Source organism: Botrytis cinerea, chromosome 5, assembly GCF_000143535.2.
Source record: "Botrytis cinerea B05.10 chromosome 5, complete sequence".
Classification (NCBI taxonomy): domain Eukaryota; kingdom Fungi; phylum Ascomycota; class Leotiomycetes; order Helotiales; family Sclerotiniaceae; genus Botrytis; species Botrytis cinerea.
The window spans coordinates 2,849,695-2,876,578 of NC_037314.1; the positions used below are offsets into that span (position 1 = coordinate 2,849,695).

At 42.7% G+C, this 26,884-nt stretch overlaps 10 protein-coding genes across 10 annotated transcripts; 4 read left to right on the forward strand and 6 right to left on the reverse strand.

Annotated features, from left to right (window-relative positions):
- Positions 1-79: 79 nt before the first annotated feature.
- BCIN_05g08140 (hypothetical protein) lies at positions 80-5,941 on the reverse strand. Its single transcript, XM_024693241.1, has one exon. The coding sequence runs from the start codon at positions 5,201-5,203 to the stop codon at positions 302-304; it is 4,902 nt and encodes a 1,633-aa protein (XP_024549026.1). The 5' UTR covers positions 5,204-5,941; the 3' UTR covers positions 80-301.
- Positions 5,942-7,977: 2,036 nt separating this feature from the next.
- BCIN_05g08150 (hypothetical protein) lies at positions 7,978-8,998 on the forward strand. The gene has a single exon (XM_024693242.1). It carries the CDS (start codon positions 8,294-8,296, stop codon positions 8,618-8,620), a length of 327 nt encoding a protein of 108 aa, XP_024549027.1. The 5' UTR covers positions 7,978-8,293; the 3' UTR covers positions 8,621-8,998.
- Positions 8,999-9,295: 297 nt separating this feature from the next.
- BCIN_05g08160 (hypothetical protein) lies at positions 9,296-10,884 on the reverse strand. Its single transcript, XM_001548378.2, has one exon. It carries the CDS (start codon positions 10,778-10,780, stop codon positions 9,443-9,445), a length of 1,338 nt encoding a protein of 445 aa, XP_001548428.2. The 5' UTR covers positions 10,781-10,884; the 3' UTR covers positions 9,296-9,442.
- A 1,630-nt stretch (positions 10,885-12,514) lies between these two features.
- Bcrco1 lies at positions 12,515-14,588 on the forward strand. The gene has a single exon (XM_001548376.2). It carries the CDS (start codon positions 12,819-12,821, stop codon positions 14,490-14,492), a length of 1,674 nt encoding a protein of 557 aa, XP_001548426.1. The 5' UTR covers positions 12,515-12,818; the 3' UTR covers positions 14,493-14,588.
- A 21-nt stretch (positions 14,589-14,609) lies between these two features.
- On the reverse strand, positions 14,610-17,278 carry BCIN_05g08180 (hypothetical protein). The gene is made up of 5 exons (XM_024693243.1): positions 16,719-17,278; positions 16,597-16,651; positions 15,347-16,546; positions 15,018-15,292; positions 14,610-14,965 (listed from the first exon to the last, which is right to left on the reverse strand). The coding sequence occupies exons 1-5, from the start codon at positions 16,825-16,827 to the stop codon at positions 14,658-14,660; spliced, it is 1,947 nt and encodes a 648-aa protein (XP_024549028.1). The 5' UTR covers positions 16,828-17,278; the 3' UTR covers positions 14,610-14,657.
- Positions 17,279-17,430: 152 nt separating this feature from the next.
- On the reverse strand, positions 17,431-19,589 carry BCIN_05g08190 (hypothetical protein). The gene has a single exon (XM_001548373.2). It carries the CDS (start codon positions 19,276-19,278, stop codon positions 17,947-17,949), a length of 1,332 nt encoding a protein of 443 aa, XP_001548423.1. The 5' UTR covers positions 19,279-19,589; the 3' UTR covers positions 17,431-17,946.
- Positions 19,590-19,605: 16 nt separating this feature from the next.
- BCIN_05g08200 (hypothetical protein) lies at positions 19,606-21,987 on the forward strand. Its single transcript, XM_024693244.1, has 3 exons — positions 19,606-21,456; positions 21,517-21,545; positions 21,606-21,987. The coding sequence occupies exon 1, from the start codon at positions 20,015-20,017 to the stop codon at positions 21,314-21,316; it is 1,302 nt and encodes a 433-aa protein (XP_024549029.1). The 5' UTR covers positions 19,606-20,014; the 3' UTR covers positions 21,317-21,456; positions 21,517-21,545; positions 21,606-21,987.
- A 260-nt stretch (positions 21,988-22,247) lies between these two features.
- On the reverse strand, positions 22,248-24,118 carry BCIN_05g08210 (hypothetical protein). Its single transcript, XM_024693245.1, has 3 exons — positions 23,741-24,118; positions 22,667-23,675; positions 22,248-22,601 (listed from the first exon to the last, which is right to left on the reverse strand). Exons 1-3 carry the CDS (start codon positions 23,780-23,782, stop codon positions 22,495-22,497), a joined length of 1,158 nt encoding a protein of 385 aa, XP_024549030.1. The 5' UTR covers positions 23,783-24,118; the 3' UTR covers positions 22,248-22,494.
- Positions 24,119-24,333: 215 nt separating this feature from the next.
- Positions 24,334-25,015, forward strand: BCIN_05g08220 (hypothetical protein). Its single transcript, XM_001548370.2, has one exon. The coding sequence runs from the start codon at positions 24,481-24,483 to the stop codon at positions 24,898-24,900; it is 420 nt and encodes a 139-aa protein (XP_001548420.1). The 5' UTR covers positions 24,334-24,480; the 3' UTR covers positions 24,901-25,015.
- Positions 25,016-25,267: 252 nt separating this feature from the next.
- BCIN_05g08230 (hypothetical protein) lies at positions 25,268-26,685 on the reverse strand. The gene is made up of 2 exons (XM_001548369.2): positions 25,974-26,685; positions 25,268-25,912 (listed from the first exon to the last, which is right to left on the reverse strand). The coding sequence occupies exons 1-2, from the start codon at positions 26,421-26,423 to the stop codon at positions 25,394-25,396; spliced, it is 969 nt and encodes a 322-aa protein (XP_001548419.1). The 5' UTR covers positions 26,424-26,685; the 3' UTR covers positions 25,268-25,393.
- Positions 26,686-26,884: the final 199 nt, after the last annotated feature.

Here is a 26,884-nt window from a genome sequence, read left to right on the forward strand (position 1 = left end):
CCATGTTCTACGTGCGCATATAAAGCGATGATAAATAAGAGTTCTTAGTTTCCTGCTTACACTAGAATGATACACCATCTGATAAATCTGAGTTTAGCAATTGCATTTAGCCTCAGTAGTTGATCATTATTCAACATCTCTATATAAAAAACTAGTAAACTCTATTCCATACAATCATATCCCGTAAATTATGGTATCATATGCTTGCTATATGTGTCGTCTGGCTCATTCACCGTCTTCTCTAACCCAAAGGGAACCACCATAACCCTTACATTGAACCCTCCCCCTCATCCTCCCTCCATCAATTCTGCTTCCTCCTCCTTATTAACCCCCCCAGGGTCTTCTTCTCCTTAGGCGCAGCATAATTCTCCTCCTCCACATTATGTTTCTCAACAATCGTTAAGAAAACCTGATCCAATGTCGTTGGACTAACTGAATAATACTCCAATCCAAGTTCTTCCCTCTGATCTTCTAATTTCATAATTAATGATCCTATTCCTGAGTCTCTCAACTTTGGTTCATCAATACTAGTTCCAGTACTGTTGATTTCATCTTCATCTAATTCGATATCCATCTTCATGTCAGATTGCTTTGAAGAATAACTAGATACCGGAACCGAGAATCGCATTTGACCATGGAAAGTTTTATCTTCGATGACTGCATTATGGAAGTTATCATGGATCCAAGCTTTCAAAGTCGAAATCTCATCATCGGTGGTATGTGGTGCACTTTTAAGAACCAAATGAACATAATAAGAACCACCAAATTTACTTCTCAGCCGGTCTGAAGTACCCATTGCCAACATTCTCTTAGCCATGATACCTGCACGATCAGCCAATGCATCAGCTTCTTCCATACTATGAGTTGTGAGCAAGAGTGAACGGCCTGGAACGACCGAGGCAAGTGTTTTCCACATGACTCTCTTTGCAGCCGCATCCATACCGGAGGATGGTTCGTCGAGGAGTAGTACTGTTGGATTACCAATCAAAGCAATTCCGAGTGATAACTTTCGTTTGTTTCCACCAGAAAGTTTGGCTGCCATACGGGGAGCAAATGCTTGCAGGCCAACAGCGCTCAAGACAGCTTGAACATTATGTTCGACGTCTGGAACGCCTCTTACACGCGCATAAAAGGCAAGATGCTCTAAAACGGTCATTTGATCCATAGCATCGAACTGAGGACAAACTCCCAGATGAGCTCTTGCATTAGCACGATGTGTATTGATTTCAATGTTCTCCACAAAAACATTCCCTCCATTTTTGCTTGGTTGGATATCACCACGGATCAATGATATAGTAGTGGACTTTCCTGCACCGTTTGGTCCGAGAAGTGCGAATACTTCACCACGCTTTATTCCGAATGTTATATTCTCAACTGCTGTTACAGATCCAAAACTCTTAGTCAAGTGAAGAATTCGAAGACCGTCGTTTGATGAATTGACTCGGACGAGTTCTTCAGCAATCTCTTCGTCCGCAGGAATCTCATTATCAGTCACCGCATTAGATGACTTGCGTTGCCTTCGGAACCAAGCAACTATAGAGCCACTGTCATACCAGATCAGAACTGCGAAGAGTGCAATTATCTGGAGGATCAAATATAAAATCGGTCCACCATATTGCAAGATTCCTCCAGGATTAGGCGCCAATTCCTCACCAGAGCAAGTGGTAGAAAACAGATTCAATGCGATGAACATCGCTCGGATAAGACTCCCCATTGGTGTGACAGCACTGATAACGAAATGAACAACGAGAAGCGTTGAATCTATCTTGTCAATTGGAGCATAGGTCAAAGTACACATATAACCAACTAGATAGATCAGGAACATGACCGCTTGCCCAGCAGCTGCGAATGCAAATGCTGAAAGCTGCGTGCTGGCAAAAAGTGACACCACGTATGATAATAGAATCGATGCCAGACCGAACAAAACAAATATAATAAATAAATAGCCGACATGATACCAAACTGAAGATGCAGCTGCAAAGATTATGACACTCAAAGCACTCGAGATGAGAACGAGTATGAGATCAAAAGCGACGTATGAAAGCCATAATGGTAATGACCGAACACCATTGGAATACTGGAGACTTCGAATGTTCCTGGTTCTTTCGACAGTAGGATACAATGAGAAGAATCCTGGATAGGCGGACATTGCAAGACCGAAATAGACGACAAGTTGTAATGATTTACCGGTTGAGGGTGCCCATGGAATATCAAATTGAGAAAATTGTGTGGCAATAGATATGTTAGTGAGCATGATGTCCATGACATTTTGACCCCATACAGCGTTAAATACCTGGCCGTTTCCTTTGTACGCGAGTGTAGTTTGCGAACCACCATTATCAAGGAAGAATCCTGACGGGGTGACATTGGCGAAATTTTGATCAATGTAGCTGTTGAATTGTGGCAATGTATCGACTAGATGAGTATGGTTTTGAATTTCAGCTTGCGTAGGAAACAATCCGAACAATAGAGGTTCAAACAAAGAGGTAAGCACTTCTGTCGAAAATCTTGAGGACGGTCCGATAACAAGATCATACTTCCCAACGCTGAACAGATTTTCTGAATCAGAAATAGAAACTCTGTCGGTTGGAGTACAACCGGCACCATTATACCCTTTCAGGAAAAGAGTTACGAGACCAGCTGCAATGATCGGTACAAGCAGGGCTGCAATGTAAGGCAGGTAATTTCGTCGAAGAACAGTCAGTCTTTTTCTGAATAAAACCCACGCTTGCCGAAAGAAACCAATATTTTGACCAGTATATAATTCCAACGCTTGACGCTCGTGCGTACCAACCATTGTGAGTTTTGTGGCAGTATCCTTTTCCTTTCCAGATTGCTCATTATCAGATGATAAGTTTTGGATGAGGAGACTTTCATCACTTTCGGCACGAATCTCGTCGGCTAATTGTAAAAATACATCTTCAATCGTGGGTCCGGATAATTGATATTCTGTGATGTTGTCTTCTTCGAGGCGTTTAATAATCTGAGCGGCTTGCTTAGAGGTTGGTGCTACAAAAGTCGTTTGACCAAATGACACGTGCTGCTTTATACCCTCAATCTGAGGAGGCTCCTTGTGTTCGTGACCAGTAGGAAGATTGATGCGATAGCCGCCACCTAACTTCTCCTTTAATTCCACAGAAGAACCTTCCGCACGAAGTGTTCCTTTTGACAATATTGCGATCCGATCCGCGAGAAGGTCTGCCTCGTCAAGGAAATGTGTCGTCAAAATAATGGTTCGTGAGCCTCTTTCGGCCAGAAGAATATCCCAAATCTTTCTTCTACTTAAAGGATCCAACCCACTACTTACTTCGTCCACACAACATACCGAACTTCCACCAGTAAACATCATTCCTAATTGGAGTTTCCGCTTTTGACCGCCAGATAAAGTTTTAGATTTTGCGCCAATCTTTCGGTCCAAGTCAATTGCTTTGATTAACTCCTTGAGAGCTGCTTTGCTGTCCCGCGGTCCTGTGGATTTGAGGCTATTGAAGATACGGATATGCTCCTCTACTGTAAGTTCATTCCATAGCACATTCTTCTGTGGAGCAATGCCCAATCCTCCTGTTCCATCAACTGTGATACTTCCACTGGTAACGGTATTCAATCCTGCAATAGCATCCAAGGTAGTACTCTTCCCCGATCCGTTAGCACCCAGAAGGACAAGAATTTGACCTTTACTAGCGGTCAAACTCAAATCGTTGACAGCGACGACAGTAGCTGTAGGAATCTTGGTAAACCCAGCCGTCTTCATTCGAAACCAATTAGGTCGGTAATGTTTTGTGAAATTTTCCAATCGGACGGTTTCCAATGTATTGGACCCAAGTGACTGTGCATGTTTTTCCGAGCCTTGGCCAACAACTGAACGACCCTTGGAGGTTGTTCCGAACAGGTAACGTTCGACCAAAGCCCCGAGGATTGGATAAACAAATATTTGAATGATCAAGAATACCCATAGGGCAATTCCTGGCAGTGACCATGGGTTGTTTGGTGCGGCTTGTACAAGGTTGGCGCCAATATTTTGCTTTTCAAATCGAGCCATGAAAATAAGGAAAAACACATAATTACATGGAGCAAAAAGTAAACTCAAAATCGCCACAGTTCCAGAATTTGTCTTGTCTATGACTTGGGTAACGACACCAAGTAAGAGTGTGACGATTGCAAGAGTGATTCCACTGAGCTGGGCTTTCTTGAAAAAAGCAGCACCGAGGATGGAGAATGATGTTAAGGACAAGCCAGCCAGAACATGAAATATGATCACAATAGCCATGGAGGTTTGGGCAAAGACCCCTACTCCAAGAACCACACCCATGATGATCCATCCTGGTATGTAAATGATATCAAAGGCTAGATGATATGAAAGTATCCTAGCTACTTGAGGTTCCCATCTTCGTAGGTTCGGCATCATAGCTTCTAGGAGTTGTGACATGCCAAGTTCCCGCTCAGAAGCAATGAATCCAGTCAAGTGATATGTAACGCCAACCATACCAATCAAGAAAGCAACTCCAAGAATATTGATGATAGCGGTTTGATAATTTGTTCGAATTGCAGTCTCGCGTTGCTTCTGAGTCTGGCTAGTATATGGATATTCTTTGATGGTAGTGGGCAACGCGTTCTGATCGATTGTTGTATTTCTCGAAGCAATTGCAAAATCAACGGCACGCTGCAGTGGCAAAAGAAAGAGTTCGGCATCGTTTGTATCTGTTGTGACATCAATCTTCGTACCGAATGCGCCGTCTGCTCGCATGGTATAGTTCCATATTCCTCCTGTTCCTTCCGAGGGCGACGAATTGAAAACAATGGCACCATAACAGGATGTTGCTCCCCTTAGACTACTTTTGCAGATATCCAATAGTTCAGCTTCAGTCGTCAAACGTTGCACCTTTGCCCCAGCAACTTCAGCCTGCGAAGTTAAATCAGCAATAACATCATCAATGTCTCCTCCTATTAAACCATTGTTAACAAATGCCAAAGTATCTCGTCCACCCGTCGCGTCTCGGAGCCCTTCTCCTAATGATCGAATGGTATGGCTAGAGCCAATCCCGTAAGTTGAAGGCGGTATGAATAAATTTCTGGCATAACTGAGAAATACGATTAAGGCCACTGGGAGGATAAAAGTGCGTATAGATGTGCTGAAGGCATGCCGATTGACCGTAATAAGGAGATTCTTTCCGGTCAAAGTTCGTACTTGGCGGAGCAATCCCATGGTAGCGACCGAGGCCTTTTCTTTGAGGAATTAGATAGATATATTCGAGCGCATGCCTGTCTGTGTATGACGATCGTCGCAGACGTATATTGAGCTTGAACTGTATTATATTAAGGGTAATGGTCGGGCAAGTCGACTTTATATCATCACTGACAAAAGATTGCAGGCGTTCTCGTGCTGTGTGATCAATCGTCGTGTCAAGGCCAAGGGGTCCAAGAGGCCAAGAATGAAAGAAAGAAGGCTGTGTTGAATGGGATGCAGGCAAATATCACGGCTAAAGGTAGACACGATGACGATTAGATATTAATGAATGAATTTGTGATAGATGTACTTGTAGTTGAATTCTGATGCAGAATGTAAACACCGAAAGGAATGCAAAATGGCTATGTACAGAGAGATAGATCCAAGCAAGAAGAGAAGAAGAGTAGAAGAGGCATTAGACAGATAGACAGATAGACACAGGCATGTAGAGTAGACCAGGTAGACCAGGCCATGTCGATATATGAAGAACCGAAACAGACTACGAAACAGGATCTCCATCGAATCTGCGCATAAGAAAATTCCCATAGCGATGTTGAAAGCCTCAGTCACAGATATGACAAATGCAAATATCCTTCCAAACGAAGGGGCATGCGAATGCGGCAAAATTCCAACGCGGGATAGTTAGTGAAAATGGAACATTGCCCAGAGACACCTGCAAGCCACCTGAGCAGGTTGTAGTTGTAATTGTAATTACCCAGTTTGGAAGATTAAATAAAAAATGGGAGGGAAAAAAGACGTGGAAATTATTATTGTCCAATCAGATACCTAGATAGATGCTAATCCTTCTAACCGATCACGTGTCATTATCCATGCTAACGGTGTTCGGTACCTCGGCACACCGGCGCGGCCTAACGACAATGCCGTCTGCCACAACACGTCGATGCAAGCCACAGAGGCACTTCAAGGCTAATGATTATCAGCCACATAGAGTCCACCGGTGGTCGAGCTCTGCATTCCACATCCTGCATCAACATCACCGTCGTTTCCCAGCAACCTCGTAGAATCACCAATGCCTACATTGAAGGTATTGGATTCGAAGAGATTGAGTTTCTGTGAGGCTTTGTTGCTCTGACTTTCTTCCTGAAATAGCACAGGCTTCATGCTAATACAATAGTCTCTACCTCAGACCATGCGATATCATGATCAGTAGTGCTGGTACCCGTCAATCCTTTTATCTCGTCTTTCTGCTTTGCTCATTGCCATATCTTGAAGTCCGGAATGTCTGCTTCCATTGAAGCATCTGGCGAGTTTGCCTGATCATTGTTTAGTGCCGGATTGATCAATGTATCAAATCGTGATGAGAAAGTCAAACTCTTTACCTTTCCTATGTTTGACAAGGTTGTTGAGAAGAGGAAAATCTCTCCTTTCTCGGTGATTTTATCGAAACTTCTCGGGCTGTTTTTTTGAGGTGGAAGCCCCTATAATCTGTGGGACACCAAGCTTCCTGATGCTAAAAGTTTTTGATGTCTTGTTTCTATTGTGATCTACACAAACAAAATAGAAGATGTGTGCATTCCAGATTCCAAATGTTCAATATTCAGCCCTATGTAAGGCAGACCACACTTATATCATGTTTAATGGGATGCACTCTGATCTTCATTCTTTGCCTTTTAAGATCTCATTGTCATCGTTTTCGTATATTTTCAAGAGACCTTCCATAATTTCCTATGTAGGAAGAGTGAAGCTGTAACTCTTCGCTTTCAATTATCCTATCAATTGGTTCGAAGAGCATTCGAATATATTCCTACAGATTGAATTTAAAGCTAAACCCCTATCACCATCACTGAACAATTATCATTGCGTCAATTACTTTTTCATGCCCGATCAATCCGCACTACAAACTCTTTATTATTCCCCACCTCGAGAATAATTCTCGTGCGGCAAGCCAACAAGAAGCAACCACATCTCCCTTTACGCATGCCGCCGTGTACATACACACTTCGAAAAGTGATATGGACGTCCAGAACTCAGGCATAGTCCTGATTTCTTGGATGGTTACCAAACATTGAAAATATTCATCCCTAGCATTCTGAGTTAGTAACTGATTGATGGCTGCTACCTCCTCTATGAGTTGTCTCTGAGATTTCTGTTCCACGAATGACTGGGAGGTACAAAACCACGCTTGGTTACTCACTGCGTTTCAACTCATTTACTCGAAATGGCAATAGCTGGATTCCGTCGATGACTCTGTTCTCTACCCACATTGTAATATTCACTTAGTATGGAGTCCATGCTTTGTGAAACTGACTTCCGGAATGACTACTATCAGGGAATAGATAGCTAATGAATCTATTACCTGACTGGTAAAGTCTTATATGACTCCGATACCTACCCCTTATCACATTTCGAATCATCATTTCAATATATCAGTCACCAAGTAATTTCATTGTCCGTTCAAATCATGCCACTCATTGAATATTTGTTTTCTTCCACCCATTTGACCTTGTGAATGATAGTCATGTTGGAATCTAATTACCACTATGACACAACAGAAGACCGATTAACGACATAAAGATAGTCATATGAGTTCATAACATACTAATCAGTATTCTGAATCATCAGAAATCAGGGTTAAGTGATTGAAATCCCTCAAATGACTCCATTGTCTTTCTGAATCATGCGACTCATAAAATCCATAGCATAAATCATATATTTGATATCGAAATGACTACCAAATAGTGATTAATTTTGAATGTTGATGCCTTGAGAACCTCACCAATTGTGCTCAAATAGGTCAGGTTTCCTCCTTTGCTTCAACCTTTTCTTCTTTTCTTTTCATCAACCAAGAACATCTCGATCACGAAACCTACTTTCACTAAAGAATCAAACTTTACGTATTCCGAACACAAAGTACCTCACCGTCTACCTACTTTCAGACACCTTCATCAATCCATATCTACCCACTCTCCACTTGCGCATACCGATATCTGCATACCTCGATCCACGTTTCTACCAACTCATTGAACGAACTCAGCATACATCTTATTACCCCTCATCGTTAAGACATAAAACCTATTTCAAGACAACTTGCTCCCTCTAAAATATAACATGTCAAACCAGTATGACCGAAATGGAAATGCAATTGATCGACAAGATTACCATAGATTTGAAGAGATGGACAAAAGCGTCCGCTTCGATCCTAAAGCCAGACACAAAGACATCAGATCTGGCAGGTTCCCTGACCAGATTAACAGAGATATGACACACGCAGATCAAGAGAGGGAACGCCAAATCCAGGCGCAACAAGAGAGGTCTCAACGGGAACAGGATTATGCACGAACACACCAAGCAGGCGGTAGTTCCAGTGCTGATGGAAAGGGAAAGGGGGTCAAAAGGGCTTACGACCCTGTGAGGGACCCCGAGAACAGACGATAGACCTCTGTGCGCTGTTGAAACTGGGAATCCTAGTGACAACGACATCGGCCATTCCGGCGGCAATAAAGAAATTCGTGCCTTGGAAGAGTTCTCACTTGTATAACATAAAATTTCCTTAACATTGACGCAAGGCTTCATTCACATTCTTTCTCATACGGTTGGGTCTCAGCAAGATAGAACACAGGAATAGACTTGCATGTTTTCGGGGGGAGGGGGACCTAAGGAATTCTAGGCGCAATCGGAGTTCCACAGAGAGGAATCAAAAAGGAGTAATCAAAATAGGCGATTTGCGACCGTTACACTCATTGTATTTTCAAATCGTCGGTTTTTTGGCATTCGTTACAGTAGCTTGACCTTTTATAGCTTCCAATACTACGAATTGGTTTTAAATTTGCACTTTTGATATTTTATCATGATTCATGTACGACGTCCTCGATAATGTTTCAACCATTGAGATTTTATTCTATCTGAACCCGTTTTATACTCCAATCTTCTACCACCACAGGTCATCAGGTCATGGCCTTCTCACATCCACAGCAGCATCATACATTGAAAGCTCAAATTACATCGATGTCCAACCCAGAGCATATACCATCTTTCTTATAGTGTGTTAATGCAACTGGACTTCAAGACTATTGGCTAGAATCTTCACGCCACAGCTATACTTATAGGGATTCAAGGTTCGCTTCAGTAATTGTTTAACGCTACATATATGTCTACTTCCAGTCAGGTAACAAAAATGAACATTTATCCATTCATCACAAACTTAACACCAGGCAGGTACACATTTCTTTTCAGAACTCCTAAACGATGCCCCTATAATCAAGGCCACAAACAAGCTGCATACTCCGGATGTCCACCCGTCTCCCCAAACACCGTACTCAACGCATCGCTCAATAACTCCGATCCATCCAAGTAGTCTCCATTGTTCTCCAAAAATTGATGTCTTTGTAACGCGATATTCCATGTGAAACTCGAATGACCTATTCCCACGAATCTCGAACTTTTCGTCATAACAAGAAAATCTACTATCGCTTGTTGATCCCATGATAATCTGCTCAATGATTCCCTATCCTTAGCATCGAGTAGCATCCATTTTGTGGTAACATTGTATGCAGCTGCGTCTCGCGCAAGCCGGGCAGTTTCGCTTTTGTTGCCTGATGCTACATAAACTAAGGTGAGGTTTGTGGAGGCTAATTTCTTCAGGTATTGTATCGATTGGGCTTCGTAACGTTGATAAAACCAATCCTCAGCTGACCAATTTTTCATAGCATCTATCTCCGTCCTGAGATGTGCACCGAAAAATGTATCAGGAAGAAACGGCTGCGAAAGATCCCTAGACATATTGTATGTTGATAGCATATTCTGCAAAACAGTAGTAGCAAGAACCCTCAAATTTTCGCTGAATCTCAATATCCCACCAAAAGAAAGTGCGAATTCCTCCCCGTCAGAATATATGGGATATTGCAAATACGATCTCCCAAGCTCAACCGTTACTGGCATATTCATCGTCCCATTCGTTGCAAAATAATAATATCCATCCAACCACCCCTCAAACAATTCTCTCCAATTTTCCGGGTGTTCTAAGCCTGTTTTCGGAATCGGAGAAGAGTATAAACTTTCTGGTAATAGTGTGATAGAACCTCTTCCCTCGTTTGAGTTCGGTACGTCATCTATGTATCCGTATATGTTCATTTGCGGACAAGAATATCTGAGCGAATCGACAAAATGAAAATAGTCAAACATGTAGGCCATGCTAACTCTTTCACCCGTTCGAATCTGCGAGATATCTTTCGGGTTTCGAAGAATAATTCGAGGGATGACTAGACCAGCGCCCGCAGATATGGAATATCGTACACAGTTAAGTATCGAGTTACGTATGTGTCCAACCCCGCCGATGGAATTATCGCATGTAAATATGACTTTGTCAGAATTCCATTCCGTCTTCTCGCATAAATTTCGAAGTGCTGCGGAATCAAGACGAAGGAAATTGAAAACATCTTCGATCTCTTTGGAAGAACGAAGCTTTGAGTTTTTCCCCAGGACAATATGAAGTTGGGGATCATAAGAACTGACGAAGAAGATATAGAGCCAAATTGAGAATATAAGAAGAATGGCCAGAGAGAAATTCCTGACGATGCATCTTGTAACCATTTGCATGATTACAATATCTTTTGGAATACTTGAGGACTAAAGATGGTTGAAGAGGAAGAGAAAGGATCCATAGCTACTTTATTGTTTTGGGATACCATATCGTCACTTCCGATCCCCAACTTCAGTCCGGTCATTGATGAGTATCGTTCCTTCCCGATGTCAACTACAGATACCGGGCAAGCTCGTTGTACTCTGTGTCTACCCCGAGGACAGAAAACAGAATACAGGTTCTCTATTATATCAATATTTTTTTGAAAGGGTTTGATGCCCCTACTTAGCAGAGCAGGGCTGAATCTCACGGTGGGGTTAAAGAGCGTCATACTATTGAACTTCTGTAATTTGATATCTTGGGAGAGAGAGAGAATGTGTTCAAATGAAGCTTGGTAATGGATTGCAGGTTGGCGAGGAGAAACAGAAATCAAGAACACCGCTTAAGGATTTCAATTTTCCAATCATATTACTAATATTGTTCTCACGGGATCTCAGCAACTCAAGTGCGTTAATATCATCGACTGCTTGGGACCATCGAATGGAAAGGTGACTGGTTCTGTGATACTGGACATGTGTCAGAATACATTCAAGAAGTACAGAGCAGAGAAGAAACTGAACCTTCGTCCATGGCAGACGCTCCGCGTATGGGAAACAACGTATCATTTTCGATCAAAGATTGACAAAATGGTCGTTGCATAGTGCGGAAATTCGGACTTTGAAAAAGTTCCAGTAAAGTAGTCCGAAGTATCACTGTCTAGCGGGCTGGTAAAACTATGATTGAAGATACTTATAATTCAACACTTCATAAGCATATAAATTTGTATTTGAACGAAGAAAATACGAAGTGTACAATGGACTTGAAACCCCGTAAATGTTTTACATGAATTTGTAAATTTAACCATTGATCGCTTGACTTGATGTCCATTATTGGAATGGATACATTTTTTGTGTCCGGACTTTTTTGCTTTTTCGTACTGCTGACGCCACGCTACTACATCAGATTTGACCCCTCTCCAACCGCGAAGATGGAATTCTGAGCAAATCGAACTACTCGGCCACTCAAAAGCATGATAAGTTGGGTTACGTATGATGAATAATTTCCACCCGTGTATGATCATTTCGAGCAAAATACTTGCAGGTGCGAGAAGCCCCGGACAGTAAACCCCCACACACAAGTGGGAAATTCCCGAGCCTCAACTCTTAGAACTCAAACCTAGTGACATTTCCAAGAACATTGCTAACGTCGAGCTACTCCTACCCCTCCACGTGTCGTGTCAACTCAAGATAATCCACTTGCGTACTGCAAATCATTCTTTTTTGAACCTCAATGCTGGCACTTTGTACCGGGCCGGTGGGACCCCGACCATTATTGAGCCAAATGCAAGGATTCGCCAAAGTATTGATTGCACCTCTTCCAAAGCATTGGCCAATTACATACCAGATGAATGCAATATTTTCAATATAAATTCATCAGGAGAGTCAATAGCAAAACTCTATATAGGTATGCATCAATCGCACTACCCTTTGACAGAAGACATGGGTAGAGAAATGCCTCCACAAATATGGGGTAAAGAGGGATGTCCCCGATCCAGTCTGGAGCGCTTTGAGATCTAGCAGCATGATTTCCATCATCCGAAAAGCCATTTACCCACATACAGATCCTCCCGCAGCTACCGTTAGCTTCTGGAGCTAGCTTAGGAGAGAAGGCCAAGAAAACTTCTAGGACTTTTGGTGGGGGTGAAGTTTTACGGCAGTTACGGACTTTATTTTTTCCCCCTGGATTTATATGGGGATGCTGGACTATAAAGCCACTGTCAGTGGTAGGTGTGTTACGCGTCTGTTCTGGAGATGTAATATTACATGGATGATATGGGTTGCAGATAAGATTTATGCAGTGAGGGAAAAGCCCGTCTGGGGTCATGATATCTGCTGATGCCCTTGGTATGTTATGTTTGTGGTATATAAACACTCCAATTTACCACACCACCTATCTCATTGCTCTCATCATCTAACAGCGAGTTCACTCACTATTACAATTAAACCCCCATAAACAATGGCAATACTAAACGACCCGCCGTCATCCACAACAATTCTCTCTCTTCATACTCCTGACGTTCCTCCTCCTTCAAAACCTACCCCGGCCACAACCTCCCACCCCCAAGACAGCCGAAACCCTCGGAATCTTACCTCCAAATGGCCCACCGCAATTGACCTCGCAGGCTCTAGCCTTCCCTGCCGTCTCGAAGGTGAAGTAGCCAATCTTGTAGTCCTCGGATCTATTCCTCCAGAGATAAATGGAACATTCTACCGCGTAATGTGCGACCCTTTTGTTCCGCCTCACCCACAGAATGTACCCATCGATGGTGACGGCAATATTTCCGCCTTTCGTTTCCACAACGGTATTGTCGATATGAAAATGCAGTATATCGAGACCGAACGGTACAAACTCGAAAGACAGGCTAACAAGGCTTTGTTTGGATTGTATCGAAATCCATATACACATCATCCGTGTGTACGGGCTGCAGTAGATAGTACAGCGAATACGAATTTGGTCATGTGGGCTGACAAGTTGTTGGCATTAAAAGAAGTGGGGTTGCCGTACGAGGTTGATGGAGATACCTTGGAGACTTTGGGATATGATCCTTTTGCTTCTGAGGGAGTGGAATCGAAGACTTTTACGGCGCATCCAAAGGTTGATCCATTTACAGATGAGCTTGTTGTGTTTGGTTACGAGGCGAAGGGATTGGCCACGCTAGATGTAGTGACATATACGCTTGATGCGCAAGGGAAGAAGGTAGAAGAATTATGGGTAAAGAGTCCATGGTGTGCATTTATTCATGATTGTGCCATTACGGAAAATTGGTTGATACTTGTGTGTTGGTGTTTCGAAGCGAATATTGAGAGAATGAAGAAAGGAGGTCAGCATTGGGCATGGGATTATGAAAAACCGGCTACTTTCATTGTGGTTCCTAGGAGAAAGTCGACACCGTTGCCGGATGGATGGAAGGAAGGAGAAAGCAGATATTATGAGTGGAACAATTGTATGCCGGTTCATACAGCAGGAGCTTGGGAAGGAAAGGATGGAAAATTATACATGGAAAGTTCTAGGGTGCATGATAATGCCTTTCCATTCTTCCCACCCGATGATGGACGAATGCCGAATCCAGATACGAAAGGTGATTTCGCACGTTGGGAATTTGATTTGAGTCAGCCGAGTGGCAGCAAGATACAGGATCCATTGGTAGTTTTGGACATTCCATGTGAATTTCCGAGAATTGACGAGAGGTTTATGACGAAGGAATATGAATGGGTGTTTTTGGATGTTTTCATTCCAGAACAAGGTGATGGGAAGAGCAATATATACCAGGGACTAAATGGTCTTGCGATGCATAACAATAAGACAAACGAAACGAAATATTTCTATGCAGGTCAAGACTCGCATGTTCAAGAACCGATCTTTATTCCTCGATCAAAAGATTCTAAGGAAGGGGATGGATGGGTGATGGCAATGGTTGAAAGAAGGATCGCCAATCGATGCGATTTAGTCGTGATTGATACGAGAGATTTTGAAAAGGCAATTGCTATTGTTGAATTGCCATTTCATATAAAAGCTCAAATACATGGTAATTGGGTTGGAGCCACTGAAACTAGAGGAACGAAAAGTCTGGTTCGAGAGATGGAAAAAATCGAAATCAGTGGGAAGGGCGCGTTAGAACCTATGGCTTAAGCTCTGTACTTTCTTCATTTCTTTCGCCCCAATAGAGGCAATTCCGTAGGGAGAGTTTTCTGCGGGCTGTAGATGCGAATCCGTATAATTTCCACAACAGCGTTAAGAAACTCATAGTGTTGTATGGTATGTTTGCCAGTGCTTCGTAACATATAGCAACCAAAATCAAGAGATAGTAACACCTTGGAATTTATCCATCAAGGCATTTATTTCTGTCATCGAATCGCTGGGTGTCTCGGCCTTGCCGCTCGGGCCTGTTTGGCCTGTGTTTCCTTCAGTCTTAAGCAGTAACTTAGTAAGCTGCCAAAACTCCAGAGAGTTCTTGAAGAATCCAGATCTTGTAAAATCTGGCCCTACTTGTTTTAAATAGCTATCCCAAAGAATTTTCCATCTATCGAGAGCTTGACTGATCCGAGCGGAGTTATAGACCCAGAGAGACGTCGATTTTAACTGGAAGATTGTTGTGCTCAATGCTTATATAGTTAGCGAAGGTTTGATACAGGTAATTATGGGTAGTTTGTTTACAATTGAGGAACGTGAACAAATTGAGGGTTGTAAGTCCGTAATGATACACTGGATTCCATTCATCTCCCATTAGCCACTCCAATGAGGTTGCCAGAGCGGCTCGAGGTGCCTCGTTTGTTCCTAACAAATATCCTTCGCAAACGAGGGCGTCTGTAGCGGCATATGCTTCCTCTGACGATGGCATATCACCGATCATTTCGGAACTCATTACTCGTGGTGGATACTTATTGAAAATAGTATAATGACAATCTACAAGATATATCAAAGTCATAACCCTAATTTATATTCAGCATTTCGAATCGAAGACGATAAAAGCAAGCTGGACTGACCTAACTCTTGCTTCTGCTTCAATGTAAGCCAGCCAATTGAAAGGGCAAACCCCCGTAGCGTACAGGTTTCTTGATGAGTTATATCCCAGAGCCCTCGCACCGTTGACAATATCACAATATCGCCCGTTGCGCATTTTCTTCCTTGCGAGTTCCCCATTTTGCCAATTTCGCAGTACTGATACAAGAAACGCTGCTTGGATAACTTGAAGACTGGTCGATTTTTCACTGTACTGGTCCGAACGAAGCATCTCTTTCAGTTCTTCATTCTCGAAAACGAACTCCTCGCATAAAGCACCACATTCCTTTGCTAAGGCAGCCGTATCTCGAGGTGAAGAATAAGCTGCGCCAATGAGAAAGACGGCAAATAACAATGGAAGTGAGACCGTCTCGAGGTTATAAGTAGGTTGGTGTATAATTGGACAATTAGGATACCAATGATCAAAGAATAATCGAGTGAAATCTATCAAATTAGGAACAGTGAATAAAACGGTTTTTATTTCTTCGGAAAATGGCGGTAAATCTTCATCACAAAGGTCGGATAATCTCTGATGAGTAACAGAAAGTTTTGATATAAGTTCCTGGAGCCGGTATTCCAATTTAGACGAGCTTCGTAGGGACGAGTTGATTGGAAGATTGTTGAATTCACCATCCCAGATAAAATCATCTAGTATTGGCAGTGCATTACTCTGCATGAAGTCTCCCAATTCATCGGGAAAAGCAAGTAGTGAGGAATTCGGCATGAGGGATGAAGACATCGAGGTAGAAAGCGTTGGAGTGGACATACTGCTAACCGTTGGGGCGCCGAAGAAATCCAAAAGGGTCTTTGTTCCAGGCTTTGTGAAATGGAGGAGAAAACTAAACTGCATCTTAGGATCTTGAGATGGTATACCAGAAGCTGTCGCATTGTTGCTGGGCTGGTTAAAATGTGTTGGTGCGGTATCATGCAGTGGTTGTATTGAAGACCCTAGGTCTTGCATGGCTTGCAAAGGCTGCGGTCCATCACTGCTTCCCGTCGAACGATAATAAGTGCAGGGTATGTTATTCAATTGGCAACCTTCACATGGGCGTCCTTGATTACAGGCTCGTTTCGATCGTGCACAAGAGTCACATGATTGTTTTTGCTTTCCTCTTGGCCTCGGCTGAGGCATTGGCCTCCCACCCCTCATCGGGCATGATTTTGAATGCCTCCTAGCAGCGTCTCTAAGATGTTATTAGTAAGTGATTTTGGCTCTGTCAATTGAGGAACTCACGATCTGAAAAAGTGTTGATCACAAAAGTGGCACCCGTAAAGTCGTTGCCCAGCATCTATTTGAGTTGCAATGTTAATGATATACTGCATCGTCGAAGATAGTAGCGGTGGGGATCAACTTACGCACAGCTTCATGACGTCGTAGATGTCCGATTGTGGAGTATGTAGATAAACATATTTGACATTGATAAGTCGGAAACGATGTCCCTGCCGCCGGCGCGGATCTCTTCATCTTAAGTCACGGTGATTGTAGTTGAAAGTTGATCAAGATTGAATTCATCAAAGCCATTCACTCAAACGACGTTGGCCGTTAGGTTAAAATGGTTGGAATTTGTCATTGCTAGTTGGAAAAGTGGAAGTTATTAGAGTTACGCTTCATGAAGACTTACAACCGAGAAGTTACGCTCCTACTATGCCTAGCTAAGGTTAGATAAAGGACCCGAGAACAAGACTGGAAATGACACCCGGCGCCGAAGATTGAATAGCGGTAAATAGAGTTTTTTTTCTATGGAGATACCTAGGTATCGGGATTATCGAGTAACAGATTAAACCTATTTGATCTAAGCGGTGAACATTAAATTGCGGGGGTAGATTCAATAAGTTCTTAAAAGCTTTTCTGTTACTTTTAAACTTTTATGAGTGTAAGTAAGAATTGATGGGCAGTATGGATTCGTCGTCATTCCTAAGGATTAGTGATCCAAGCAAGAGTAAGTTGATGTAGTCCCATGCATTAGCTGTTTCCCCATTCCCCCTTTCTAAGATTAATGAGGTTTGATGACCACAAGCACTTTCCACACGTGATTTTCATATCATATCTCATGTTCAATTTCATGCTTAATAGGTATTTATTCATATGCTCTTGAATACAGTGAGATACAAGAACTCTCCAATATGAAGTATGATTGGTCTCCTGGAAATGATTGGTTCATATGGAGCCCCCCAAGCTCATTCGTCTATGATTTGTAAGACTTACGAGTGCATCCCTTGCATCGGGCCTGATTCCGTACTCCGTATGGAGAGGCCGTTGGACGACTCAAGGGCAGACTGCCACGCCATTCTCTGTAGATCGCGGAATCGTAGTTGATATACTAGCCTTCTAGGTATATTTGTGGATACATGCAAATGCACTTCGCGTACAGACATGCATTTACAAACAACATTTATCTCATTTGAATCCTTTCTTCAGCCATTTAAGAACGGCCAGGTATCAATAACATCTCATTCTTTGAATTCTCCTGCAGGAGATCGATCTCTTCAACAAATGACAACCTCCGACACAAAAAAGACGCACGCTATCTCTCTACCTGTTGCCCGATACAGTCTGAATAATCCACAATGGTTAGAGAAGAGACTAGAACAAACCGGAAAGCCGTTTTGCCTCTACCAAACTCCCTTCAAGATCATATGTCCAAACCCATTCATACAACAAATCAATCTCGTCAGCTATCCTTTTCACATCATCTCCAAAGTCATCATGCGTAAATGAAATGAGTTCTCCAGCTTTCTTACTAAACTCAAGTAACTTTTGCGACCTCGGTCTCCTCACCGTATCATAAGCTTCAAGTGCTTTTTGAATATCAGTCTTATTCTTGACACCCTCAAAAAGACGACTCAAGACATATGCATCTTCAAATGCCATACCAGAGCCAGCTCCTAAGTGGGGTGTACTTGCATGAGCAGCGTCTCCCATAAGACATATCCTTCCGCGAAAATATTTCTGAGAATGTGGAAGATGAAAGAGCCCCCACTTATCTCCAGTAGAGAATTTTGAGACCAATTCAACTAGCTTCTCTTCATAGCCTTCTAAATCGGATGCCATCTCTTCTTTTGTCGCAGGCATCAACCAGTTTTTCTTATCCCATTCAACGCCTTTAGTTGTTTTCAATGCAACAAAGTTGATCAAATTCCCATGCTCGACTGGGTAACTAATCATATATCTACCATATCCAAGGTATGATTGCCCATTTAGTGCCAAGTCATCTCCTATTGCCTCCCTGGCCACATCTCTGGGAACCATAGCTCGATAAGCGTAGGTGTTTGAAAACTTCGGTTCGATTGATTGGTTTCCCATGACGAAGTTCCTTGTTGCACTCTTGATTCCATCACAGCCAATCACTACATCAGCGAAAACTGTTTCACCATCTTCAAACGTCAACTTCAAGCCTTCGTCGTCTTCCTCCGGGTCTTCAACGTTCACTAGGCTTTTCTTGAATCTCGCCATTCCGTCTGGAATCAACACTGCCATCTCATCCAAGAACCTAGCCCTATGCACACAACTTCTCCTTCTAATCTCTTCTCTTATCAGCATTTTCGAAATATCTCCTAGAGTTTTTCCTCTCTCTCCAACATGATGAATCAAGTCCAATTTTTTGCCATCGCCACTTTTGCTACCCGTTCCATAGCGAAAAGTTAACCATGCGTTATCGTGATTGCGGGTTTCGTTAAATGTTGCACACTTCCTATAACCTCTAAGGATATCAGGAGAGATCAGATCTAGGGCATTCACTGCATTGGGACCAGATGCAATTCCGGCCCCTATTTCTGCAAATCGAGGAGCTGCTTCGTAAATTGTGATATTGAGGGTATCACGATAAGGAAGGAGTCCAATACTGAGAGCAAGTCCACCAAGACCGCCGCCGATGATAGCAACATTTAGCTTCGGATTCGTGATTTCTGCCCCCATTTTTGAAACGACAGAACCAATTAAAACCAGATAAGGAGTGTTGATGAAATTCTTGAACTTTTTGAACTGACAATACCCAATAGCGGTGTCTAGTAACGGGTCTCTAGCAACGAGTCTTTAGCAACAGTGTTAGATATGATACTTGGCAGCTTGATAATGGCTAAGGGCGCATTCTCAATTCATTGTAAAAGTGGTAGTGCCAGATCAGCCCATCTGAAAGTAAGCACAATGTGACATGTTCCAAATCTGGTCAAATATCCGCGTAAGCCAATCACAACCAGATCCGTCCAACGAGAAAAATGATCAGGCACTTGATACATGTTTGCTGCGATATGATTGTCCAGATTACAGTTCCTGACAAAAAAGGTATGGAAAGGGGGTTGATCACGTGCTGATAAGCGTCTACGCGCGCCCCTGCAACAACTTATCGAGAATATCGCGATTCCCCGCGAACGCGTCTTCCTGAACCCCTACTCGAGCCTTTCTTCTGCCGTACATACCTCCCTCCAGAAAAGCAACGCTTGAATCGCCTTAAATACTAATGGCCTTGGGAGCTTTGCTTTAGATATATGTCAAGAAAGGCAGTAAAGGTCAATCCTTCGTTCCACACACGTCATCTAAACCTCTCCAATTTCTGTCCATGGCAGTCAAACTTTCCTACGTCAAGGCATTTTTGGATAATCTTGGTTCGCAGCAACATTGTCCTCCCTAGCCGGCATCAGCGGGGATATACAATATGAAAGCTCCAACTTACCTCCGTCCATGCTCAAATTCCAGTCGATTCCAAACGCAACGTCAGTTACCACCATTTGCGCCTCAGATCAGTAGGCACGATACCCAACATCCTCCTCAATCTTCCACTCAATCTCAGCAACAACTGCCCCTTCCGGACCATCACACACTAACTCCCATTTCGCCATCAAATTCCTCTCCATTTCTTCGAATACCTTCTGGATTAGACTCCTCAATTTTGACCCCAGCTCCTCAGTCAAAGCTACAAGCCCTTCCTCAATCCCAGTGTCTAGAGTCCGTTCTCAACCATGCAGATGCCGAATCTCTCAAAGCATTACTCAGTGCTACCGGTAATTTGTATCCGCATATGCGAACGACTACTCTAAGATTTTTGCTCGGAGACAAATATGTCGAAGAGGAGAAAGAGGTGGGATGGAGTATCAAGGAACCCCTGAACAATAACAAAGTAGATGGGAAGTCGCTGGACCAGAGAGAAATTTCTATGAACTCGAGAAAGGAACGAATCATACCAGGGAAGGGGTTGATTATTGACTTGGTGAGCGATGATGAGGATACCTTGCAGAGGGAAAGCCCTTTGGAAAGAGCATTGATGATAGAAAAGAAGCGGACTGCGGTCCTATTGCAAGAACTAAAGGCAGCGAAAGAAGAAATAAAGAATGTCCAAAAAAAATATCAAAATGAATGGAATCAGGTCGAGACCTTACAACAGCAGTTGAGGGAAATTCATGCCAAGGCTATGAGTGGCCAGAATACTTCGTCAGAATTGATGCCTCGAAATGATAGTACAGAACAAGCTTTGAAAGCGGATAGAAGATACAATGGGATAATTCAAAAGCAGTTGATTGATGAGACGAAGGAAACGACTAGACTCGAAGATCTATTAGACCGCTATAGACGATTTCAATCAAGCAGTGTAACACCTGTATCTCAGCCGGATAAAATCCCTCAGACTGTCTTAGCAGAAACCCCCAACAAGGAGATAGGGGATCTTAAAAAAGCTTTGAAAGAGAAAAAGACTAGATCCCAGTGGTTCAAGAAGCAATTTACCGATCAACAAATCAAATGTACGGAAGCGGAAACGCGCGCTTCCTCGGTGATTGTCGACAAGAACTCTACCGTAGAAGCACTGGGAAAAGAGAAAAAGAAGACAAAGTATTTGGAAAAGGCGCTCAAGATTGAGAGGAGGTTAAGGGAAGTTACGGAGAGGACTTTGACCCATGAGAGAGACTTGGCGGAAAAAGGAGAAGGGGTTCCGTTAGCTCGGAAAGTTTTAGCAGAACTATAGGAGGAACGGATAGTGTTGGCAGAGGTGGACGAGGAAGTTTTGAATGGAAGAACTCGAAGCCACTCAGTCGCCGGTGTATCATTATCGGCGAAGAAGCGGAAGCTCAATCCAACTTTGGAGTAATTAGGGTTGGAGAGAAAGTGAGTCAAATTCGAAGGCGGTGAATGTGGGCAGTGTTTCAAAGATATTAAAATCTCAAGATACCGATGGCCTTGCCGATATCATCCCGGTTAGTTTGTTTCATTTTTCTCTTCACTAGTTGCGGGATACTGATGCGATTTTCCTTTAGGGGCAAGAACATTACGCCCACAATTCCTTACTAAACTTGCTGAATAGCGTGGTGAGAGATTTCATGAAGGAAAATCTGTTGACGTAATGCTGACTGTCTATGGGGCATCTCATTGGCTTAGCGAGTGGTCCTGAAGCTGCTGTAAATAGGGAGATGGCGGAGTAAGTTGTTGTAGGGTGCCCACTCATACAAATCATTATGCACGTCGGATTTCTGGATATTCTCTCTATATTTTGATCTGAGCATGCAGGACATACACACACTTAACATATGTTAAATGTCAGAAAATGTTTGAAATTAAAAGTATATTTAAGCGCGGGACAGGAGCAGAATGATACCCCTATACATATGTATTTATGTAGCAATATTGCAAATTTCTTTAAGCTCGCTCTTGTTTCTCATGCTATGTTTATGTTAAATGCACTGCTTTACATTCCGACTTTTTGTACACGGAGTAGTGTGGACTTTGAGAACTCAAAAAGTTCGATGATCAAACCGGCTAATTGTTTGCTTGGACATTGATGGAGCTTTTGGGATGCACATTAACAGTTGCAAGACCAAGTGGTCAAACAGATACAAATATATCAATCACATAAATACATTTGTTAATGAAAATTCAAAGTTTCCGAATAAATTCGGCTATCGTATTAGGGGATATAGCTAAAGGGCTGGGGTTTTGATCCGAGCATGAGATCACCACCTACAGGTCAGGGGGATCGTTCATTCGGTCAAGCTAACTCATCCTCTCAAAAATCCAATCATTCCCAAAATATCCAAAAATTGACAAGCATCTCAGTGTCAACTCGCATTCCGAAGTACCGGATACCATCCATATCTCTCTAGTGACTCTACAGCCGTATTCCCTGCATTAAGTGTAATGCTATTTCTATTATAGAATATCATTGATCTGGGACTCTTTGATGTACTTAATCGTTGGTGGTTTCCAGGCCAGTAGTCTTTGCAATTCGCGTTGATCATCTTCGTCAATCGGACGTCCTGGAAGTTCAAATTAGTTACATTGACCTTTAAGAAGTGATTGGGAAAGTAAATATTGACTATACCTGATTTGACTGATTTCTCAAGCCCCTCTCGTAAACAGCGTACCGAATAGTCCCGGAAATTGTTGAAACCTTTTTTGTGGACCTCATAAATGTCCTCTAATGATCCTCGCATGTTATCCCCTCCCCATACTAATTGGTTAAGGGATGCTTCTGACACAAATCTATCACATAGATGCGATACCTGAGTGCTTTCTTCAATGATAGAGAAGTTTTCGTCGTCTTCCTGGAGAAAATAAACCTCTTGTAAATCCAGACATTTAGCCCATTGATAGACAGTAAGGGACCGCTTGTCAGCTAGATGAGGCATTACACCTAGAACTTTCGCAGGGTAGTTGTGTTTGTTCTTTGGTACTATGATCCGCTTCATCGTGGGATCTCTATAAACACCTCCTAAAGGGTGAATCATGTCCGTCCAACTTTCTCCTGTATGAGGCAAGATTATGTCAACATCAAGGTTGGCATATATGATTGGTTGTCCTCTTTGTAGCATTTCGGTTTCGACTTGGCGAAAGATTGGACCGTCTAATTCCGTGCCAGGGGTGTAAGGGCCTCTTCGTTCGGCATCCTCAATGTAAGTCTTCGATCTCAAAACGAGACCTTGCAGGGGCTTCTTGAACTTCAGTACCACATCCCGCGAGTCTAAACAAGACATTGTCAAAGGACACTGCTGCGGCATGCTTGAACAAAGATAGGTGTTCTCTGGCCACGTATCGTTGTATCTATCAACATGTATAACACGTGCCTGCAAAGCTGCAAATCTCCATATCCTCAACCTTAATTCTGCTGGAAGATTTCGAAATCGTCGAAAAGTTCTCGGGGTGGAATTAACTGCGAGTATATTATCATTTCTCATATCGGCTTCGGTATCCTTCCCCATGATCTCTTCAGTATATGCGATCTGATCGATGGCACCTACGCTGCGATTGTGTTCATAGTCATCCCCATATTGGTGCTGCTGGGTGCTTGAGGTTGAACTGTTCATTTTCTGAGGTATAGCCAGTGTGGCGACCTAATATTTATGTCAGCTTGATGTAAATTATAATCTGGATTGTGTTAAAGAGCGCCTCTACTTACCTGGTCAGCTTCGCTTTGCTCAAAAGCGTTCTCAGGATTCATGATTCAGACTCCTAGTTCTAAAACTTATGTTTATGGTGTAGTTGTTGAGAAAATTGAAGGTCAGATTGACTTCGGATTCCTTGAGGTGATCAATGTAGACTTTTATTTTGATGCGGGCAACTGGGGGAGAAAATATATTTAAATAGTATCGATCATATACCGTACGAATCTAGTGTGAGAAAATACGGTCTTGTGCTGAAATTGAAGCGGCTCGATGATATACCGTACGAATCTAGTGTGAGAAAATACGGTCTTGGGCTAAAATTAAAGCCGTACCGTTCACATATGAAATACTTGATATGGATGTTTACTTTGTAGTACGGTAGAAAGCAGCTCTAGTGGATGCCCTGCATCATCTACTGAATTATTCACTGCCCTAGCATTTGGCATGATAAAACAATTCATGGTTGGTTAACCAAAGACTTGTTAGTCAATGACATGTAGCTCAGAAAATATCCCGTATTGCCAGAATGGGACGTTTTAAAATCCAAGAATAACGGATTGAGTGTCCTTTGGAGTGTTGAGAATTAAAGGCCTCTGTGAGATACCCAGCAAACAGTGAATCATTGCATTGCTCCTTCCTGTTACGAAATCCTTGGCTTCAACTTACCAGATCATCAAAAGTAACAAGCAACACCAAACTAAAAATCTACTCAGGTAACTCTTAAGCTATCACGCTACGATATACTTCTTTCACAATGTCAGACAAAACTTACGAACAAATCGTGCTTATTCTTCAAGCAACTCCTTACTACTTGGAGCTTGAACAAATCGAAAAAGACCACCAAGCCACCGTCCAACCTATTCTCCATCAAACAAGCGAATTACTACGTGCATTCCGAAAAGAAACTCGAGCTGGTAATGCAAATGGCGCACAAGAGTTTCAATATACTCTCGACCAGAATGTCAAGATTATAGTGGATACCTACCAGCGGAATAAGAGGGAATGGAGCAAAGTTATGGCAAGATTGGGAGAGGATATCGGTGGGCTTTTGGGAGAGACTTTAATAGAAGTAGTAAAGGGAATGAATAAGAGAGAGACATCGTCTGCGGGAAGTGATATGAATTTGCAAAGGGTGCTCATTCAGGTTGCAAGAAGGATGCATTCTGAGGAATGAGCCGATCATCTCATTTTGAAGAAATGGCAGGAAATTTGACGGTCTTTACAGAGGCCCGGGAACGAAGCTGTTAAATATGTTCAAGTTATTTTCAACAATGAAAGCATTTCTTACATTAGTATTGATATAACTCACGAGAATCGGCGTGTAATATTATAGTTTGATTGGATATTCAACGAAAATGAACGTTTGGAATACATACGTTTAATGCTGAATTTCTGACTTCAAGCTTCTTTATATCATTCACTAATTCGGTTGTCCTCAAGCAAACCCAGCGCAAGTGGGGGGTATATAATTTTCTGGAACCTGTCTGTTTCAACACCAAGGCAATGCACTTCACAATTCATGACCACTCAATATTCAAAGCTCAATCAGTCTTTATTTATACAGTGGCAAGTGCCAAATCTATTCACATACACTGAATACATCTAGATATATATACAAAAGAATCCAAAGATATTCCCCCATTTCATACAAATCATCATCGTCGTATTTATGCCTCACACTCATCATCACCAACCTCAACCGCTGAGCTAGTGGCAGCAGGTGCGGAGGTGGCTGTTATGAGAGTGCTTGGGGCGGAAGTCACAATGGCGGCTACGGAACTTGATGGAAGTACTGCACTGGATGAGGCCAGTACGGATGAGGCGACGGAGCTTGAAGCAACTACGGCACTCGATGAAACACCTGCGGCGCTTGATGATGCAACCGCACTGGAAACAGCAGATGTTGCTACGGCCGTGGCGCTGGCTGCACCCGTAGCTCCACTTCCAGAAGCACCGCATGTTGCAACAGCTCCTCCGGGAGGTGTGTAGGTAGAGATGTCAAAACCATAGTAGATATCTGGGATATAGATACTTGGGTCGGTAGCATTGTAATCACCTGGAAGCTCGATGGAGGGACCGCATGAATCTCCACTGGTACCGGTAATAGAAAGTTGAGCACATCCAATGTACCATTGAGCACCTCCGACAGTCTGGGCGGAGTGAAGAGCAAGCATCTCTGAACGAAGCTACGTGATGATATGTTAGTTTATGAAGAAGTATGAAAGGTGAAGATAGAGGATAACTTACCAAGTATTCACCAGATGCCATTCCAGTAGGAAGGTTGAAAGTATAGCTCATGTTACCAGCATCCATGAGGTTGGAGGCCCAAGTACCATTGACTTCAATGTACTCATCGATCTTGAACCATGAACCAATACCGGTAGCCATGGACGCATCATCAACGGGGCCAAAAAGATAATGTTGAATGGGTCCTGGATGAGTAGAAGAATCCCATTGAACTGTGATAGCATCTCCCTCGTTTGCGGCAGTTGTGTTGACACCTGATGGGACAACATTTCCATTGACGTTACAGGTGATGTTATCGGATGCTACATCGAGAACTGGGGAGTTGGAAGGTGGCATGCGGATGGATACTTGATATCCAGGAGAAACTCCATTGACCCAAAATTGATGGAAATTTTGATGAGCAGTGACTGCTGTGAGGAGGGAAGCGGCGATGATTGATTTAGAAAACATTTTGATGGAATTTTGTGTGTAGGCGTATGGTGGGAATGAATGTAAAATTTAAAAAAGAGTGTCGTGGATCACAGATCACACTTTGAAATGAATGTATTTAGAGAAAGTGAAGAGAGTGAAAATAAAGACGACGACGAGCTAACAAGACTGACTTGGAGAGGAAGAATAGAGGAAAGAAAAGCTGCCATCACGAGAGCCTCTTCAATATATAGAACTGAAAAGCATGCACCACAAATCGATTCGATACATGATGCCAGTCCCCGGAGAATCGCAATAATACCCTTGTCCGTTTCAGAGAAACAAGATCTTTAGATGAACGTTTCGTTTTACAACCTTGATTTAGCGATCTTCCGTTGGTAGATGTGTGAGATATACGATTCGCAGATTCTACTCCACATTTTCCGAACGAATAGATAAAAGGAAATAGACGCGCTGTTCAAATTTTGACCATTCTCTCACTC

Excerpts from the sequence above, each read along its gene's own strand:
- BCIN_05g08140 (XM_024693241.1), bottom strand. The coding sequence starts at position 5,203 with ATGGGATTGCTCCGCCAAGTACGAACTTTGACCGGAAAGAATCTCCTT.
- BCIN_05g08150 (XM_024693242.1), top strand. The coding sequence starts at position 8,294 with ATGTCAAACCAGTATGACCGAAATGGAAATGCAATTGATCGACAAGAT.
- BCIN_05g08160 (XM_001548378.2), bottom strand. The coding sequence starts at position 10,780 with ATGCAAATGGTTACAAGATGCATCGTCAGGAATTTCTCTCTGGCCATT.
- Bcrco1 (XM_001548376.2), top strand. The coding sequence starts at position 12,819 with ATGGCAATACTAAACGACCCGCCGTCATCCACAACAATTCTCTCTCTT.
- BCIN_05g08180 (XM_024693243.1), bottom strand. The coding sequence starts at position 16,827 with ATGAAGAGATCCGCGCCGGCGGCAGGGACATCGTTTCCGACTTATCAA. Across the intron at positions 15,293-15,346 it reads GAAGCAGAAGCAAGAGTTAG|GGTTATGACTTTGATATATC; the intron begins GTCAGTCCAGCT and ends AATATAAATTAG. Across the intron at positions 14,966-15,017 it reads TTTGTTCACGTTCCTCAATT|CATTGAGCACAACAATCTTC; the intron begins GTAAACAAACTA and ends TAACTATATAAG.
- BCIN_05g08190 (XM_001548373.2), bottom strand. The coding sequence starts at position 19,278 with ATGGGGGCAGAAATCACGAATCCGAAGCTAAATGTTGCTATCATCGGC.
- BCIN_05g08200 (XM_024693244.1), top strand. The coding sequence starts at position 20,015 with ATGAAAGCTCCAACTTACCTCCGTCCATGCTCAAATTCCAGTCGATTC.
- BCIN_05g08210 (XM_024693245.1), bottom strand. The coding sequence starts at position 23,782 with ATGAATCCTGAGAACGCTTTTGAGCAAAGCGAAGCTGACCAG. Across the intron at positions 23,676-23,740 it reads AGCAAAGCGAAGCTGACCAG|GTCGCCACACTGGCTATACC; the intron begins GTAAGTAGAGGC and ends CATAAATATTAG. Across the intron at positions 22,602-22,666 it reads TGAGAAATCAGTCAAATCAG|GACGTCCGATTGACGAAGAT; the intron begins GTATAGTCAATA and ends TTGAACTTCCAG.
- BCIN_05g08220 (XM_001548370.2), top strand. The coding sequence starts at position 24,481 with ATGTCAGACAAAACTTACGAACAAATCGTGCTTATTCTTCAAGCAACT.
- BCIN_05g08230 (XM_001548369.2), bottom strand. The coding sequence starts at position 26,423 with ATGTTTTCTAAATCAATCATCGCCGCTTCCCTCCTCACAGCAGTCACT. Across the intron at positions 25,913-25,973 it reads TGGCATCTGGTGAATACTTG|CTTCGTTCAGAGATGCTTGC; the intron begins GTAAGTTATCCT and ends ATCATCACGTAG.